General features: G+C 41.0%; 4 protein-coding genes across 5 annotated transcripts; 2 read left to right on the top strand and 2 right to left on the bottom strand.

The window, feature by feature from the left end:
* Nucleotides 1-2,249: 2,249 nt before the first annotated feature.
* On the bottom strand, nucleotides 2,250-6,719 carry LOC140766583 (RNA polymerase II C-terminal domain phosphatase-like 1). The gene is made up of 10 exons (XM_073106004.1): nucleotides 6,438-6,719; nucleotides 5,335-5,814; nucleotides 5,018-5,228; nucleotides 4,770-4,927; nucleotides 4,612-4,682; nucleotides 4,401-4,506; nucleotides 4,251-4,313; nucleotides 3,622-4,122; nucleotides 3,464-3,527; nucleotides 2,250-2,521 (listed from the first exon to the last, which is right to left on the bottom strand). Exons 1-10 carry the CDS (start codon nucleotides 6,687-6,689, stop codon nucleotides 2,514-2,516), a joined length of 1,914 nt encoding a protein of 637 aa, XP_072962105.1. The 5' UTR covers nucleotides 6,690-6,719; the 3' UTR covers nucleotides 2,250-2,513.
* Nucleotides 6,720-7,258: 539 nt separating this feature from the next.
* LOC140766586 (lanC-like protein GCL2) lies at nucleotides 7,259-9,298 on the top strand. Its single transcript, XM_073106008.1, has 6 exons — nucleotides 7,259-7,559; nucleotides 7,700-7,878; nucleotides 7,987-8,098; nucleotides 8,188-8,304; nucleotides 8,373-8,687; nucleotides 8,767-9,298. Exons 1-6 carry the CDS (start codon nucleotides 7,407-7,409, stop codon nucleotides 9,103-9,105), a joined length of 1,215 nt encoding a protein of 404 aa, XP_072962109.1. The 5' UTR covers nucleotides 7,259-7,406; the 3' UTR covers nucleotides 9,106-9,298.
* A 136-nt stretch (nucleotides 9,299-9,434) lies between these two features.
* Nucleotides 9,435-11,096, top strand: LOC140766588 (epoxide hydrolase 1-like). Of its 2 annotated transcripts, none has more exons than XM_073106011.1 (5): nucleotides 9,435-9,672; nucleotides 9,779-9,996; nucleotides 10,091-10,249; nucleotides 10,339-10,517; nucleotides 10,659-11,096. In XM_073106011.1, exons 1-5 carry the CDS (start codon nucleotides 9,600-9,602, stop codon nucleotides 10,903-10,905), a joined length of 876 nt encoding a protein of 291 aa, XP_072962112.1. In that variant the 5' UTR covers nucleotides 9,435-9,599; the 3' UTR covers nucleotides 10,906-11,096. The 2 variants fall into 2 exon arrangements, with proteins under 2 accessions (XP_072962112.1, XP_072962111.1); XM_073106010.1 differs by having other exon boundaries at nucleotides 10,339-10,574; nucleotides 10,659-11,089.
* A 188-nt stretch (nucleotides 11,097-11,284) lies between these two features.
* LOC140766585 (uncharacterized protein At4g19900-like) lies at nucleotides 11,285-15,754 on the bottom strand. Its single transcript, XM_073106006.1, has one exon. It carries the CDS (start codon nucleotides 12,549-12,551, stop codon nucleotides 11,286-11,288), a length of 1,266 nt encoding a protein of 421 aa, XP_072962107.1. The 5' UTR covers nucleotides 12,552-15,754; the 3' UTR covers nucleotide 11,285.
* Nucleotides 15,755-15,763: the final 9 nt, after the last annotated feature.

The raw sequence follows: 15,763 nt of genomic DNA, 5'->3' as shown, positions 1-15,763 counted from the left end.
AGAGGGGGGGCGGGGGAAGAGAGTTAAATAGGAAATACGAGGAATATTACTTGCAATACATATATAATTAGCACAATAATACATACTAATACGTACCAGTTGAGACCAGTCGATGTGGTTGAGGCCCATGTTGTACAATATACAGCCTAATCAGTCTTTTATCAGCGTTTAGGAAAGAGTATGAGAGCAAGCCGCTCCAGGAATAGAAGAGATGACGACGACGACGACGACGACGCTGCTGCTCGGAGACGACAGTACGTGGAGATCACGTGCTTGCAGGGAGAACAAGATGAGGATTTGGGCATGTCGGATTGATGGAATTCTAACTCTTTCCTGACCTCCAGCTCTTTCTAAGCTCTCTGCAAGTCCACTATTAATTTCGGTGAACTAACTCGAATCTTGTTGGAATCTATATATGTATATGAGAAGGGAATCGATCGTCGGGTTTCTTACTTGGCTTAAACGTTAAGATGGGAGGGTATGAGATGTGGTGAGCTCTAAAGGCGAAGTATATATAGGCGGAGGAGGAGGTGGTGGGTCGAGTTGGAAAGCCGCCAGGAGTTTCCTTAAGCCAGAAGGACAAAGATAACACGTGGATGATTTGGCTTGGGGTAATTCATCAGTTATTAAAGAATGGAAAGGTGGGAGAGGAGGTGGAGATCACTCTTTTTTTCTTCTTCTTCTTTTCTTTTTAATTTCATTAGCCCAATTAAAAAGAAAACCATGTAACACTTAAACTATTTTCTTTCGATATATTCTGAAGTCGAAATATCTGGAGGTCAAGAGCTTGTTGACTTAAGTACTCAGTTTTCTATGTTCATCACTCCTAGTCTAGATTATGTGTTTCTCTCGGCTCCACCGGTGTGTACTTAGAAATATAACTCTCTCTCTTTTTTTCTTCCATTTTAAAATAATTCTATTTAAATTTATTTTTTTAATAATCTACATAGATCTCCTTATCTATAAGGAAAAAAAGGAAGTAATTATTTGAACTCTCCGAACTAAAAAATTCTCTTTGTTCAGAAAACATAAATAAAAAGTAATAATAAGGTAAATAAAATTATATCATTCTTTGTGCGGCTGCGCGTGACAAATTCTTTTTTTTTTTTAAATTTAAAAAAGAAAAGAAAAAAAACTCTGGTTGAGAGGTAGGTAGTGCACTAAGCACACCATCTCTTTTTCTTTCTTAATAGATCTTTTCTTGTTCCTTCTGATGGAAGTATGGAAGGCATTCTTATCTCACACTAAAAACGTCACCCAAAGCCATTGTAATCGGTGGGCCACGTGTCGACCTGCGGTGTACTAGTCTGGGAAAAAATAGGTCTCTGCTGTTCGGTGCCAGGTGTACTATCGTGGGGGCTGAGATTTTTGTCCCATGGCCCAAAGATTTCCTGCAGCGTCGCGTGCAGGAATCTGCTGCCTCCTGGCGCATCTCCCGTGACACACAGGCCCTAGGCAGTTCTGTCTACTTTCGAACTATTTTAAATAAACGATGGCCATGCCATAGGCACAGTCAGTGCTGATTGCTGGCCGGCACGGCATGTGCTGCAGCACTTGCCGTAAGAAGAGGAGAAAAAAATGTATCACCTTGACCGTCGTCGTCGCCGCTCCCAATCGTCGTCGCCGTTCTTGATCATCATCGTCGCTCGCCCGAGCTCGCGTTGGGTGCCCTAGCCGAGGGAGGAAAAGAGAGAGATCGAGAAAGAGAGAGAGAAGGGGGGGTTTATCGGTTAAAACGTAAGTTGCGGATCCGAATCGGGCGAGTGGCGACGATGATCGGGAGCGGCGATGACGAGCTCGACGACTAGATCGATGATGAAGCTATTAGGAGGGGTGCCGTGCAGCACCCCCTCGTGCCACATGTCGGTATGCCGACAAGTGCGGACCCAGCATGCCATCCATGTTTTAAACAATTTATACATTGACTAAGATGGTATGTTTGAAAAAGTTTAATTATTTTGATAGTAATTATGATATTTTAAAAGTTTTTTTTTCTCAAGTCGTGTTAAAATTAGTTTGAGAAAAAGAAAATTATTCCGCAATTACAACACATCAAGGAATGTTGAGTAAAATTAGTGGAAACTCCAAGAAGCTCTCTTTCTTGTAAGAAAACAATTCTAAAGTTCAAACCAGCAAAAAATTTACAAGAACAAAAGAAAAAAAGAAAAAAAAGTAGACAAATTCAGCAGCCAGAAATTCCAGCAGAATGATGAAGTCGAGATACAGTAGTTAGCTGAAGAATTATCTTTACAAAAAATAAAATTTGAATATATATACACGAGCGCCATGATCTTCATCGAAGAAATTTATATCCTGCTATCATAGAATTCAGTCTTCAGCAACCGATATGGCTGTTATCATAAGCTTTGGAAGCTAGTCTTGGATTGGAATTGGCAGTGGTAGTCATTGCACAGGAGTTCCATTCTTTAAGGTATCTGCCAGAATTAGCGGAAAATTTTCTGCGGCGCCACATGAAAAAGAATTGCTATTTATACAGTAATTAGGAATTGCTGTCAATAACCTGAAATAGTTCGCAATGTAGTTCATGTCAGATCAGGCAGACAAAGAGAAGCACTGAATCATAATTGTCGTCTGGAAAATTAATTACGCATCGCAACAAAGATGCTGCTAATCTGCTATAGACTAAATAGTCCATTTCAATTATTCTTAGAACACTGAAATGAAGATCCAACATGTCGCTGTCGAAATAGAAAGCAGATTCTGGATATCATACAAAGTAAACTTAGTGTGGAATCTTACTTGCTCATTAAATAAAGCATTTAAACCTATGCTTTGTGACCCGTAAAACAAGCCTCTCCTGAAGTTCTTGCAATTGGGAGATATCTCTTGATATGCAAAAGAATTCAAATCGGCAACAAAACTCATAGGAGAAGGCTTAAGCAAATCTCCACACTGGAGTATTTCACCATGATTGCATAGGGAGAAACTTATATTGGGCAAGGTTATAAGCTGTGACATGCAACTCATTAAATAAAGCATTGAATGTGATGGATGTACATCCATAACTTAAGGGTAGACAGTTCTGAAGAAGAAAAATCACAACAGTTATCTTCATCATCTTTAGTCGGTGATCTTATAACTTGCACCTCAATGCCAAAAGATGAAGTTATATGATAATTTATTTCTAGAAATTGTAATTATGTATCCTATACATTGCAAGACATTTTTTTTATACTTTTTCTAAGGAATATGGCTTTCTGAAATGATCTTGATCTTTTGAAGGGAGAATTTATCTCCAGATATCACATTCAATGCTACCTACTTCAATACCATATTCCTATGAAAGAATGATCCTGGCAAATACAGTACCTAAGACTATAAAAGAATGAAGATCTTGCAAGAGAAAAAGTTAATGATGAAAAGGGAAGTAAAGAACAAGCAATAGTTTTACAGGAAAATTAACTTCAGAGGATTAGATATGCAGCTTCTGACTAAAGCTTACCAGGGAACGAACTGGAGTTTAACGCTGCATGATGCTGAAGCAACCGATCATGTATTTGACATGACTGAATCAACCAAATGTAAACCAGTCAAATGTATAGAACTCTACTTCTTACTTCTTAGAAATCAATAATAGCTTCCGTGTTGACCATAACTTACCTGTGCATCAACTCTTCGATGCTGACGACGAACTATATCAAAAGCAACAGTTTTCTCCTCATGGCACAGATTGGGTGGTCGTTTTTTGTCATAATGCAAGGTTTGAGGTTGTCTCATGTTCATCCCTTCATCTAAATGAAACCAATTTCCCTGTGATTGCACTGGAGGGACTGAGAGATGACAAGGAGGCCTAACTGGAAAAGGAGCAAAATCTCCTGTATCTTGACCGTAAAGCAATATGAGTAGCCTTCTCCTTGTGTTTGGATCCAATTCTGATTCTGAAACCTCACCCTCTTCTCTACCAGGAGCAAAATATGGTCCAGTTTCTAACCCGGATTGACCATGAGGCCTACTAATTTGAATCGACTGAGAGCTCTGGCTATCAGTCACAGGCATCATACTGTGTGTGGCTGCAAAAGAAACTGCACCAGATGAAGATGGCATAATGTGCTGGAGGTTGCTGGTCCCAGGATGAACAGTTTCGACGCTGCGACTTGCTTCCTGGAAAGGTTCAGGAGGATAGATGACAAATCCATGAACAAATGCTTCAAGAAATTATAAATATGAGTAAATGTCTGTCCCAGTATTACTATCTCAATAACAACAGAGAAAAGAAAGAAGCCACTGACCTTCAATCTCCTCTCTACCTCAGCGTCTGCCTTCCCACTTGATGTACAAGTAGCTGTAATATCCTGTAAGGGGAGAAAGTCAGAAACAACGATCTATTATCTTCAGCTAATTGAGTTGAATTTATCACCACAAGCTTTCCAACAAATTACCTCTAAAATTACACAGGTGCTAACATCAGGGGCAGATGGTAAACCAACATCCTCGTCTTCGTAAACAAGTTTACAAATTCGTGGCAAGAATTCTTCATCCAATGATCTGCCAGTTTAACCAAATTACAAGAATCCATTTTCATTAACATGTCATTATATAATGTCCAAAAAGATGAAAAGCACTAACAGGAAAAAAATTCCAAGTTCTTACTTGAAAAAACGACTTCTAACGTTGCATACCACATTCTTCACAACACTGAGAACTGGGACATCGCTGTTTACCTACAACGAGTAAAACAACACAACTAACTGCTCAGCAAAACAAAGTATAATTGAGACATGAATTGCTTTACATGAGAAGAACTTTACCTCTGCTTGAGGAGCAGAGTGTGGGGCGAACGCAGGGACGACGTGAACCCGAGATTGATCTTTCTCATCCCAAACGTTTATACGATCATCTATCACTAGAGCCATATTTGGATGGCAAGTTCCTCGCTGGAAGACACGTTGCAATGACTTTTTTGAACCTTAGACAAAATTAATATGAGAATGAAATATGCAACCAAAAAGGGGGGGAAAATAATAATAAAAGAGCGAGATATGTCCATTAACTCTACCTGGATCCACACATACTACTCGATCAAGAACTTGGCAAGGCTTGATCAAGCTTGAATCCGGGTCAAGTAACCTCCACATCTCTAAAGCGTATTCCCTGTGAGCCATCGTGCAGACATAGACCTCAAAGCGCTTGCGGCCTCTTGACATCAAATAGCTCCGTAGATCCTCCCATCCAGGCCTTAGCCGTACGAGCACGCTGGTATTCCGTACCTACAAGGACACGAGTCATCGCTATCCTCGTTGACTTAGGCCATACTTAAAAGTTACCTAGTCTTATACTAAATAATTTTGTATAACTCCGTATATGAAGACGTACCAACGTATGGGTTCGTGTCAAAATGATGTTCTTCTCCTTTAGTCTTATAATAGGACGGACAAACTCCTGACGGCTTTCAGATAAAGCTGGAACTATCTCAGCCTGCACTTTATAGACAGTTCCATTCTCGACGACTTGGTCGTTCTCAGCGTACTCTTTTAAGATAGCTCTGTCATCTTCGTGCCGTTTGATCTCGGCCGAAATGGCAGCAGCACGTTGAGGATCACTCTCGTTACTAATTTTCCAGTGAAGTCTATCGATCTTTTCTTGGATGGAAGGCAGAGTATAAGCAACTAGCAGTGTCTGATCGAGATCGAAGACAATGGCGAGGGTCCTGAGGTTCAACATGGCAATACAGTTGTTGTACACCGCTGATGCAACGCTAAAGCCCCAGAAGCACACACGATTCGTTCTACCTTTCCTGGGCGCCATGGCCACCAAGTGCACTTCTGCTCCTCCTCCTAATGACACCACTGCTGTCTGCTAGGAGGGCATGTATAATGAATCCACACGGAAAAGAAATTTCCACTTTATACTACTTCAAAATTAATGTAAGCTTTTCGTTCATATATTTTGCAACTAAACACTCATATTATTTTAATTAAATCTTACGAGAAAAAATCCACTTTATACTACTTGTAAGCGTTCAGTTTCGTACATAAGTTAGATTTTTTTTAAATATATATATTATATAACTAAATATTTATATATATTTTAATCAAATCTTATATAAGATAAACTATACACAAAACGTGGAGTAATACTGTAAAATTAAGCAAAATTTTAATAGTAATTAAACACAAACTCTTATATAAATTTATTATAAAATAATTATTATATTCTATAATTAAACATGTACTTAATCTATACTTAATAGTTATGTATAAAAATGATCTTTAAAAGAAATCTTGTATAAAGAACCAAACTAGACCAAATCTTTAATTATGATCGTTGACTAATTAATGGATTAATTTCCCGTTTGCGTCTCTTTCAATTATTCCACTCAATCTATTTAATATAAGTTTGGATACACGAGAGAGCTCTTCTTTCTTCATCATCAAAACTCTTCTTTTATTTCCTTTTTGTTGTATTGGGAAAATTACCTTATTATCTCTGAGACAAGCGGCATGAAGAGAAACCAATGGCGGGTTCTCGGACGACTCGGACTCCATCTTGAAGCGGATCCCTCCGAATCCGACCGTGTGGAGGACTGCGAGCGGCGGGCAACGCTCGCTGGGAGGAGAGAGATGGGAGATCCGGACCCCCCTGAAAGGTATGCCTGGATCCGAGTTCCTGGGGTAAATCTCCGCCTCCCCGAGTTGGGAGTTCCAGTAATAAACGGGCGATCTGGACATTTTTAAGACAGATCCAGGTGCAATGCAACCTGGGGGCCGGGGGGGGGGGGGGATCAAAGCCGAAAATCCTAGTTCAAATTAGATCAGAGAATCGTTCTTTTTCCGAAAGATAATCCTCCCTTGATTCAAGGGCTACGGGAGGTTTCGAAGAGAAGATTAAATAGAAAAAGAATCGTTCTTGCGAAGTCCAAAAGAATGAAATTTTAGATTTCTTCTTCCGTTCTTGAGACGGCGGGGGCGGCCGGCGATTAGATTGAGAGAGTCAGGTGAAACCTAGATTAGGAGAACGCCAACAGTCTCTTTATATCTAGAGGAAAAGGATAACCTTGAAGAAAGAAAATCTCTGTACTAATCCGTTTCAAACTCGCGTAACACGAGGCCTCGAGAATCACGAGTCCTTTTATTCAAATATTTATAATATTCCGCCAGAAATATACGAATAAGAAGATCTAAAAGGATTTCTTCTTCTTCGTTTTTCGCGGAAATTTAAATTATATAATGAAAGATTATAAAATAATAAAAGATAATGCAGGGTGCGAATTGAAAAGTTTCCAATAGTTTTGAATTATTAAAAGAAAAAAAATAATTGTCCCAGGTGTAAGTTAACAACGCTAACAGCTGGTCTCCCAGCCCTTTGTTCTTCGTTCGGTTCCTGTCGCTTATAACTTAGCATTGAGAAAGAAGTCTCCCGACCAAAGGAGAGCAGAGCATTTAGAGATGGCAGATCGCTTCTTCCCAAACGAGATGCCTGATTTCGTGGAGGAGACCGACGGCGTCGCCACCCAATCCAATCTCCACAACCTCCTCTCTCTTCCCTACCCCAAAGTCGCCGATAAGTTCTTGCGAGCTGCCCTCGACCTCAAAGAAAAGGTCAATCGTTGACCACTAATTGTCATTAGCATGGAGTTATATAGCTTGATTGGTATATGGAGTTAGTTTGAATGGAAAAGGAGGATTTTGACATGGTTTTCTTCATGCATGGATCATGTTTGAGTTTTTGCTTGTTTCAGGTCGTGAAGGAGACATGGGTCCGAAATCGGCAAAACATAAATGATTATACGCTCTATACTGGTGCGCTTGGGACGGCGTTTTTGCTGTTCAAGGCGTACCTAGTGACCAGCAATAGAAGTGATCTCAAGCTCTGCGGGGAGATCGTCAAAGCCTGCGACTCTGCTTCGAAGGGTTTGCCGTAAGATCTTTTTTTTTTTTTTTTCCTTCTTCTTTTTTCTTTTTTATGGTGTTGTTTTTCTTGCCTTCTGATATGCAACGGTTTAAGAATGCATTGGGTTTGGAGCAGGTTTGTGACTTTCATCAGTGGGCGGGCCGGTGTACATGCTCTCGGCGCGGTGGTGGCGAAGCATTCCGGTGATGAGGCTATGCTCAACTATTACATGAAATCATTTAACGAGGTCCAATTCCCATCTACTTATTAAAGTTATCGCGAACAATTGTTTCTTGGAATTTTTAAAGTATCTTATGGAGTCTCTTATTTGAACAGATTAGGATGCCTGATAAAGTCCCTAATGAAATGCTCTATGGAAGGGCTGGATATTTATGGGCCTGTTCTTTTTTAAATAAGAACCTCGGTGACGAGACGATCCCTTCGACTCTGACAGTGAGTACCTCTCCCTTGAATTAACTCTTGAAGTGATGAATCTAATAGTTAAAATTTGAAATTCATAGGGTGCAGTCGTGAAGGAGATCATTAAGGATGGAAGAAGATTAGCCAACAAGGGAACCTGCCCACTGATGTATGAGTGGCATGGGAAGAAGTACTGGGGCGCTGCTCATGGGCTCGCAGGGATCATGCATGCTCTAATGGATATGAAACTGAGACCAGAAGAGGAGGAGAACGTGAAAGGTACTTTTCACCACATGATCCAGAACCGCTTTCCCAGTGGAAACTACCCTTCCAGTGAGGGTAGTGATGCTGACCGCCTTGTGCATTGGTGTCATGGTGCCCCTGGAGTTGCACTCACCCTTACTAGAGCTTATCAGGTGGGCATATATACATCTTATCTTTCTCTTCTTTGTTCGTATTACTCCTTAGCAGTTGACATGGCAATGATGTTTCCAGGTATTCCAAGAAGAGAGGTTCCTGCGAGCAGCAGTGGAGGCAGCTGAGGTGGTATGGAACCGAGGACTGCTGAAGAGAGTTGGTATATGTCATGGTATAAGTGGGAACACCTATGTGTTCCTCTCCCTCTACCGTATAACCGGCAATGTGGAGTTCCTATATCGGGCTAAAGCTTTTGCGTGCTTTCTCCTCGACAAAGGTAACCAGTTGATTGCGGAGGGAAGGATGCACAGCGGTGATCGGCCGTTTTCACTGTTTGAAGGGCAGGCAGGGATGGCATATCTCTTCCTGGACATGGTTAATCCATCGGAATCTAGGTTCCCAGCTTACGAACTCTGAGCGTTCATCCATTTGTCTGTGTGCTATTAGTATCAGTAGTGTGTATATCTGAAGAATGTGAGGCTTGGTGTTTCTTGTCACTTAATCATATGCTTGGTGTTGTCTAAGTTGTACAATGTGAAGGTTTGGCTTCCAAGAAGGGGGAACTTGTCCTTGTTTCAGATATTTGTGGGATTTCTATACTTCGTTTTCATTGGCATGATTGCCCTGGTTTCAGATATGAGCTTGTTGAGTATTCTCCAATTCCTGCTTTAAAGTTGCTATGCACTTTTAAACAGGTTACGGCTATTAATTTTCACGTGAAATGATACATGAAAATTATGACATACTAAAACCAACACAAAGAAACACTGTCATGCTCAGTCATGCTTACGTGGGCTTTCGACTTTGGATTTCTTTTGTTGGTTTGTTTGTTGAGAAAAGTTGGTAGATGTTGACTTTGGAAGCCACTCTTCAAAGGAGGTTCTAGATCTCATCTGCCCAAGCAGCAGGATATGGAGAAGAAGATAGATCATTCATACTTGAAAATTAGAGGCCTCAGCCTCCATATTGCTCACATAGGAACAGGTCAGTAACGTGCAATCTTATACTTTTTTTTTTCTTTCCCTTCTTCCTTGCATTCAAGTCTGCTGCGTTATTTTGTTATCTGTGTGTATGTGTTCTTGTGCTGCAGGGGAATTGGGTACTGTGGTGTTTGTTCATGGCTTCCCTGAGATATGGTATTCCTGGAGGCACCAAATGGTCGCAGCAGCTGAGGCTGGATTCCGTGCAATTGCCCCCGACCTTCGTGGCTTTGGCCTCTCCCAGCAGCCATCAAACCTGGAGAATTTTTCATGGGAGGACCTCGTCGCTGATCTCCTAGCCATCCTCGACTCTTTTCACATTCCAAAGGTATCATTTTTTCATAGTCCATGTTGTTATTCTACTGAAGTAATCAATCTGATGCAATGTTTGTCTCAAACACAATGATCTTGGTGGTCAAAAGGCTTTCTTTGTCGCAAAGGATTTTGGCGCAAAACCAGTGTTTGATCTCGCTCTTTATCACTCGGACAAGGTGTTGGGAGTCGTAACCTTGGGTGTGCCTCCGACTGTCTCCAGCTTCTGCAATTCCCTCCCAGAAGGCTTCTACATATGTAGATGGAGGGTAATGGAAGAATTCACTAATTCAGTATCTTGAATACGCAATTTCTTACCTATCAAATGCAGCTGTCTAATTCTTGTGTTCTTCCACAGGAGCCAGGGCGAGCAGAGGCAGACTTCGGTCGGTTCAGTGTCGAGAGAGTTCTTCGCACGATTTATATCCTCTTCTCTCGAAGTGAGGTCCCGATAGCCAAGGAGGGCCAGGAGATCATGGACCTCGCCAACTCGTCAACACCTCTGCCTTGGTGGTTTACTGATGAAGATCTTGCAATGTATGCTGCTCTTTATGAGAAATCTGGTTTCACTGTTCCACTCCAAATTCCATATAGGCGAGTGCTATATAAAGTTGTACCAGAAGTGGGCAAGTTATTCTACTAGAATTTCAGTTTAACATAGTCAATTTCATTTTGTAGGACTGTCGCTAAGAATCCAAGCATAAGCAATCCAAAATTTGAAGTTCCAATGTTTCTGATCATGGGAGAAAAAGATTACTTTATCAAATTTCCGAAGGTGGAGGACTACATTAGCAGTGGAATGGTGAGGAACTTCGCTCCAGATCTGGAGATCACTTTCATCCCTGAAGGATCCCATTTTGTTCAAGAGCAATTCCCTGACCATGTAAACCAGCTCATCGTCTCCTTCCTTATGAAGCATATATGAGCAAGTACTAAAGGTTTGGTCTTCTCTACAATTTTTTTTCAGGACCATCATATCTGAATCACCTATTACGAAACTATATTATTTAATAGCATCTAGTCTATAAATACAATGTTTCAAATTTGGGTATACCTGACTTGACTATCTTAAACCTATATTGTTAAAGCCTCTGGTCTATAAATACAATAAATTTCCTGGAAGAGTTATGCTATAGAACAAAAAACAAGAGTTATGCTATACCCATATAGATTTTCTCTTGTTACAATTCCACTGTCAGAAGAAGACTAACCAAAGAGAGGACCAAATTCTTGTCCTAATTTTTGTTGCTCTCATTCAGAGCTAGGCTGCGTTGCATTTATATACTGAGAAATTTCATTACCATTTCACACTGTATGTAGTGAAAAGTTGCAGAACACACAGCAATCCGATATTATTCTTCCTATAATGCTTCCTTCCTCCACCTTAATCCTCCTACTTCGCCTGTTCCAGAGATGAACAGCAAAGCTTTGTTTTCTAATCCAATTAAGCTTCATTGACACCCACTGGGAATGTTTACCACCTTTGGGTCCCTGAAACAACCCACCTATCCTGCTCCAGTCCACTGGATAGAATGCCACAGGCGGGAGTATACTGAATTCAAAACCCTGCCTTGATTCCACTCTCTCCACCACCCTGGACACAAGGTAAGGTCCATTGTGACCCCACTTGTTCCCATCGAAGGTCGTTGCAAACTCCTCGATGAACTCTCGCAGGAGAGGATGCTTCTCGTCGAACACCATGACGGCGTTGTTCAACCGGCTCCAGTTCCCGGTTGCGGCGACAGCTGTCTGTGCTCCGATGGCATTCCTTAGACCATGGAAGCTTCTCATGATTATAACATCTGCGTCAATGTAGACACCGCCATACTTGTAAAGGAGCACTAGTCGGATCAAATTGGATAAATTCTGGCCGAGGGAGACGTCTCCGGGGTTGACTTCACCTCTTCGGAGCCGAGCGAACCAAGCTTGAGCAGGTGTGTTCTTAAGGAGATAGGCAAAGTCCGGGGCCAAAGCGGCAACCTTAAAGCCCCTATCTTTGAATGGTTTTAACAATTGGGTGCCTTTGGGAGAATCCAATGTGCTGGAAACTATAAGCAAGCAGGCATTTTGATGGGATTTAAACAAGCTCTCCATCACAAATAACTCCCGGGGGCCGAAATCTTCCAAGGGGGAGAACCAAGTCATGAAGAACTGGATCGTGCAAGGTGAATTCGAGGGACTGGACCAATTCAAAAACTCCGAGGCTCTCGTGGAAAACCGTCGTGATGGAGAATTAGGACGCAGGAGCCTGGGAAGGACATTGCTCCTCCTCCACCACTTTGCTACTCCCCTGGGAAGCGCAGAGGAGTTGGGAAGGAGATAACCATCACTGGAATCTTGGGCAAGGTGAGAACTTTGGTTGGATTTGGGGCTGGAGAGTTGGGTTTCTTCCTGTAGGGAGAGTAAAGACGAGGTTTTCGGAAGTGGGTCTCGGAGAGGACGGCAGATGGCGTCGCCGGCGATGCAGAGGCCGAAGCCATTGCAAGCGAGGAAGAGGAAGAAGAAGGAGAAGGCCACAATGGAGGAGGGGATGGTTATGAGGAGGGAAAGGGGCCTCCTTGCCTTCGACATTTGAGAGGAAGGAGAGGTTCCACTACTGCAAGTAGTAGTAGTACTACTACTACTACTATTAGTAGAAGAGAACGAAAGATGCTTCTTTTCTCATCACCATTAGATTGTCGTTGACTTCTTGTGAGAAGAAAATAGAGTGATTTGAGTTTTCTGGGGAAGAAGGGAATGGTCAGGGGGGAGTTCAAATGATCAATAATGGCGACGAGTTGCCAAGAGGAAACCTTTCCTGGGAGAGGAAAAGAAGCCAACCGAGTGAAGAGAGAGAAGGAAACGTGAGCAGTTGCACGACGTGATCTTGGCTTGGCTGGTTTCCAAGCCAAAGCCCGCGCAGCACGTTAGAGTTATGCTGGTCCAGCCATGCAAAGAGACCCTCTATAGTCAAAATAACAATAATAATAATAATAATAATAATAATAATAATCATAGAGAAAGTTACAAATAACACCCCATATTTTGACTGTATTATAAATAAAACCCTCTTCTTTTTTAATTTAGAAATAAAAGGCCTCTACTTTTAAAAGAAATTCACATCATATACTACCATTTGATAAGTAGATATAATTTAACCCGATCATTAGGTTAACACTATCTACTTACCTTACTCTTCAAAGTCCCACGACACATAACAATGCCTAATAATTTACTTTATTATAATAAAGCTAGCTAGCTTTATTACAATATTGTTATCGAATAGATAACAATCATAAGTAAAGTGGTGACATTTCCAACACACAGGATATATTTTAGCACCATGCAGTTCGTTGGTAATAGGCCTTCAACGTCAAATATCCTTCCCACACTGTGTGATAAGCAAGCATATGATGAGCTTTGATATACTTACTTAGATCACCTGCATATATAGAATCTCTGTTAGGATGTCGAGCATAAGCCTAAGCATGCCTGATTAGACCCAGTAAAGGACCCATCCGTATTGACCTTTTATCTGTTTAGTTAGGCCTGTCAATGATTCTTTCAGAGCTACGTGTAGTAAAGTAGAAGAAGATGATTGAGGTAGTGTTCTTATGAATACTACTGATGTGATTCTGTGCGGTGGATTTAACTAATCATACAGACCAACCGTGGATCCGTAGCACTACTCAAAAGGAAATGCATGGGCATCATGGTATGGAAAGTTCTTTTGATGAAGAGTTTATAGATTGATCATTGTATTCAATTTTAAAGATCAATTATAATTTGATACATAAAAGAAAATGAGGAAAATTGAGCGACAACTTTGGACGCAAGCTCTACACTTGGTTGAACATAGGCTAAACTACAATTAAGCAAAGTATCAAATATATAATAAGCATATATAAGCACTCTAAAGCATAATTAGGGATAGAAAAGGTAGGGTGATTGATAGTCTTAGAGACGAGCTTAATTCCCACCGGACTGTTTTTGGTAGTACCATATAAGTAGTTTTGTCCCCTTCAACTCCCATGGCCTACCACCAAGGCCGCCTCCATTGATCTCCACTTACCATGCAACTATTTTATGATTCATATTATGTCTTTAAGGATTTTATATTTTGATTCTATTTTTTTTGTATAATTTTTATTTAACACTATGAGTTAACTTAAACGGTACTAATAAAAAAAAATATAGTATTATCATATACTAAATAATTTATAAAATACATAAAATATTCATGCCTTTTTCATCTTTTTTTTCCCATCTTTCTCATCATTCTCACACATCATCATGCCCAAGTCGAAGGTTTTAATTCTCAATTCGGAGTTGGTTGAGATGCTCGGTTTGCTCTATCTTCTCCGAGAAACCCATGATCAAAGTAAGGATAGATAGAAGAGGCGGAGGAGAGGGAATACGAGATAAGGTGGTGGAGATGAAAACGGTAGGAGGAGGTGGTTAGAGGAAAATGATAGAGAATAGGAAACATAAGATGAGGAGGTGAGGATATTTTAATAATTTAGTCAATACTAGTCAGTCAAAATAATATTACGGTGTTAAATAAAAATTAAAATTTCTAAAAAGATAGGGGATGATTTACAAAATAAATAAAAATAAAATTCTCCAAAATAAACACGTAGGTGGAGGTAGATATCCACACTCTTGCCACACCATATAAATCCAAGATTGGTGGCAGAAGCATGCACTACCCAACAGGAGATCCTTTTGTCTGTAAACTCCATCACAGCCGTCTGATTTGTACGATCTGTGGGCCCCTGGGGGCACCTGTTCTGATGCCCCTCTGCACCAGTGTAAGCGCTGCGGTGCACCTCCCTCCTCGTCGCATCGTACGGTCGGCACGCGCTCTCACCACTCATCCAGGCCCCACCCTTTCTTTATGTTCCGAATCATCATGCGTTGGACCACCGCGTCAGAACCAACCAGATCTTACCGTCCGCCTTAAATCCAACGGCTCCAGATTATTCCCTTATGCCAAATTTACCCCGACACCATCCCGCATTTCCAGCAAACGCGGTCCACCAAATCTTAAAGCCGATCCGATCCGAGCCGAGGGGCCAACGTGGTGGGGAACGGTGAGTTGGGTTACCGGAATTTAGGCGCCTCGTTGGCAACGGCATCGGCAGTAGTAACTCCGCAGCTGGTGATGCCACGTGGATGGCAAGATTGATGGTGGGTTTCACTGTTCTCTGGTGCCACGTGGTTGGCGTGAGGGAAAGCAGCACAGTTAGGATGGTTTAGTTACCACGTTGGTGTGTTGTACCGAATCATCTTTGGCGTGGAGTAGATGAGACTTTTTTGAGTTCGATGATATTTATCTAATTCTTGTAAGAAGATTAAAATTTTTACGTCGTGAATCACGATGTAAATATTCAAAGCTTGGTTGAGACATTTAATCGACTCAATTTAATTTAACTGCAATCAATTCAAGTTTGACAAATCTAACCTTCACACAATCTTTATTTTTTTTAATAGATAATAAGCTTATAGTGTTTTAATAAATGGACTAAACTTTTCTGATATATAATAGGTTGTATAATTAGGTTACCGGACTAGGTCTTCTAAGAATCGAAACGGATTATAATAACGTTTATAAGAGATTGCGCTCATGGTCATGACCTCTGTCTTAAATCGGTAAGATTCAACCGTTAGACTACTGTAATGACTATGAATCAAGATGGATTGCCTCATCATCGGTTTGACTCAAGTCAAAATAGGCTCAACTCCTTGCACAATGGATATAATTCTATTCAAAACAACTTGTATTACATATGGACATCACCTAG

This window comes from Typha angustifolia, chromosome 9 (assembly GCF_048772165.1).
Source record: "Typha angustifolia cultivar Huaian chromosome 9, ASM4877216v1, whole genome shotgun sequence".
NCBI lineage: Eukaryota > Viridiplantae > Streptophyta > Magnoliopsida > Poales > Typhaceae > Typha > Typha angustifolia.
Note: the sequence above shows the minus strand (reverse complement) of the source record. Positions and strands in the feature narration are given on the sequence as shown.

What these genes read in the sequence shown, in the direction of transcription:
- LOC140766583 (XM_073106004.1), bottom strand. Translation starts at nt 6,689, where the DNA reads ATGTCCAGATCGCCCGTTTATTACTGGAACTCCCAACTCGGGGAGGCG. An exon ending in ACTCTGCTCCTCAAGCAGAG is followed by an intron (nt 4,683 to 4,769) that starts GTAAAGTTCTTC and finishes TACTCGTTGTAG; the next exon opens with GTAAACAGCGATGTCCCAGT. An exon ending in AGGTAGAGAGGAGATTGAAG is followed by an intron (nt 4,123 to 4,250) that starts GTCAGTGGCTTC and finishes GAACCTTTCCAG; the next exon opens with GAAGCAAGTCGCAGCGTCGA.
- LOC140766586 (XM_073106008.1), top strand. Translation starts at nt 7,407, where the DNA reads ATGGCAGATCGCTTCTTCCCAAACGAGATGCCTGATTTCGTGGAGGAG. An exon ending in TCTGCTTCGAAGGGTTTGCC is followed by an intron (nt 7,879 to 7,986) that starts GTAAGATCTTTT and finishes GGTTTGGAGCAG; the next exon opens with GTTTGTGACTTTCATCAGTG. An exon ending in CCCTTACTAGAGCTTATCAG is followed by an intron (nt 8,688 to 8,766) that starts GTGGGCATATAT and finishes TGATGTTTCCAG; the next exon opens with GTATTCCAAGAAGAGAGGTT.
- LOC140766588 (XM_073106010.1), top strand. Translation starts at nt 9,600, where the DNA reads ATGGAGAAGAAGATAGATCATTCATACTTGAAAATTAGAGGCCTCAGC. An exon ending in TATTGCTCACATAGGAACAG is followed by an intron (nt 9,673 to 9,778) that starts GTCAGTAACGTG and finishes CTTGTGCTGCAG; the next exon opens with GGGAATTGGGTACTGTGGTG. An exon ending in ACTCTTTTCACATTCCAAAG is followed by an intron (nt 9,997 to 10,090) that starts GTATCATTTTTT and finishes GGTGGTCAAAAG; the next exon opens with GCTTTCTTTGTCGCAAAGGA.
- LOC140766585 (XM_073106006.1), bottom strand. Translation starts at nt 12,551, where the DNA reads ATGTCGAAGGCAAGGAGGCCCCTTTCCCTCCTCATAACCATCCCCTCC.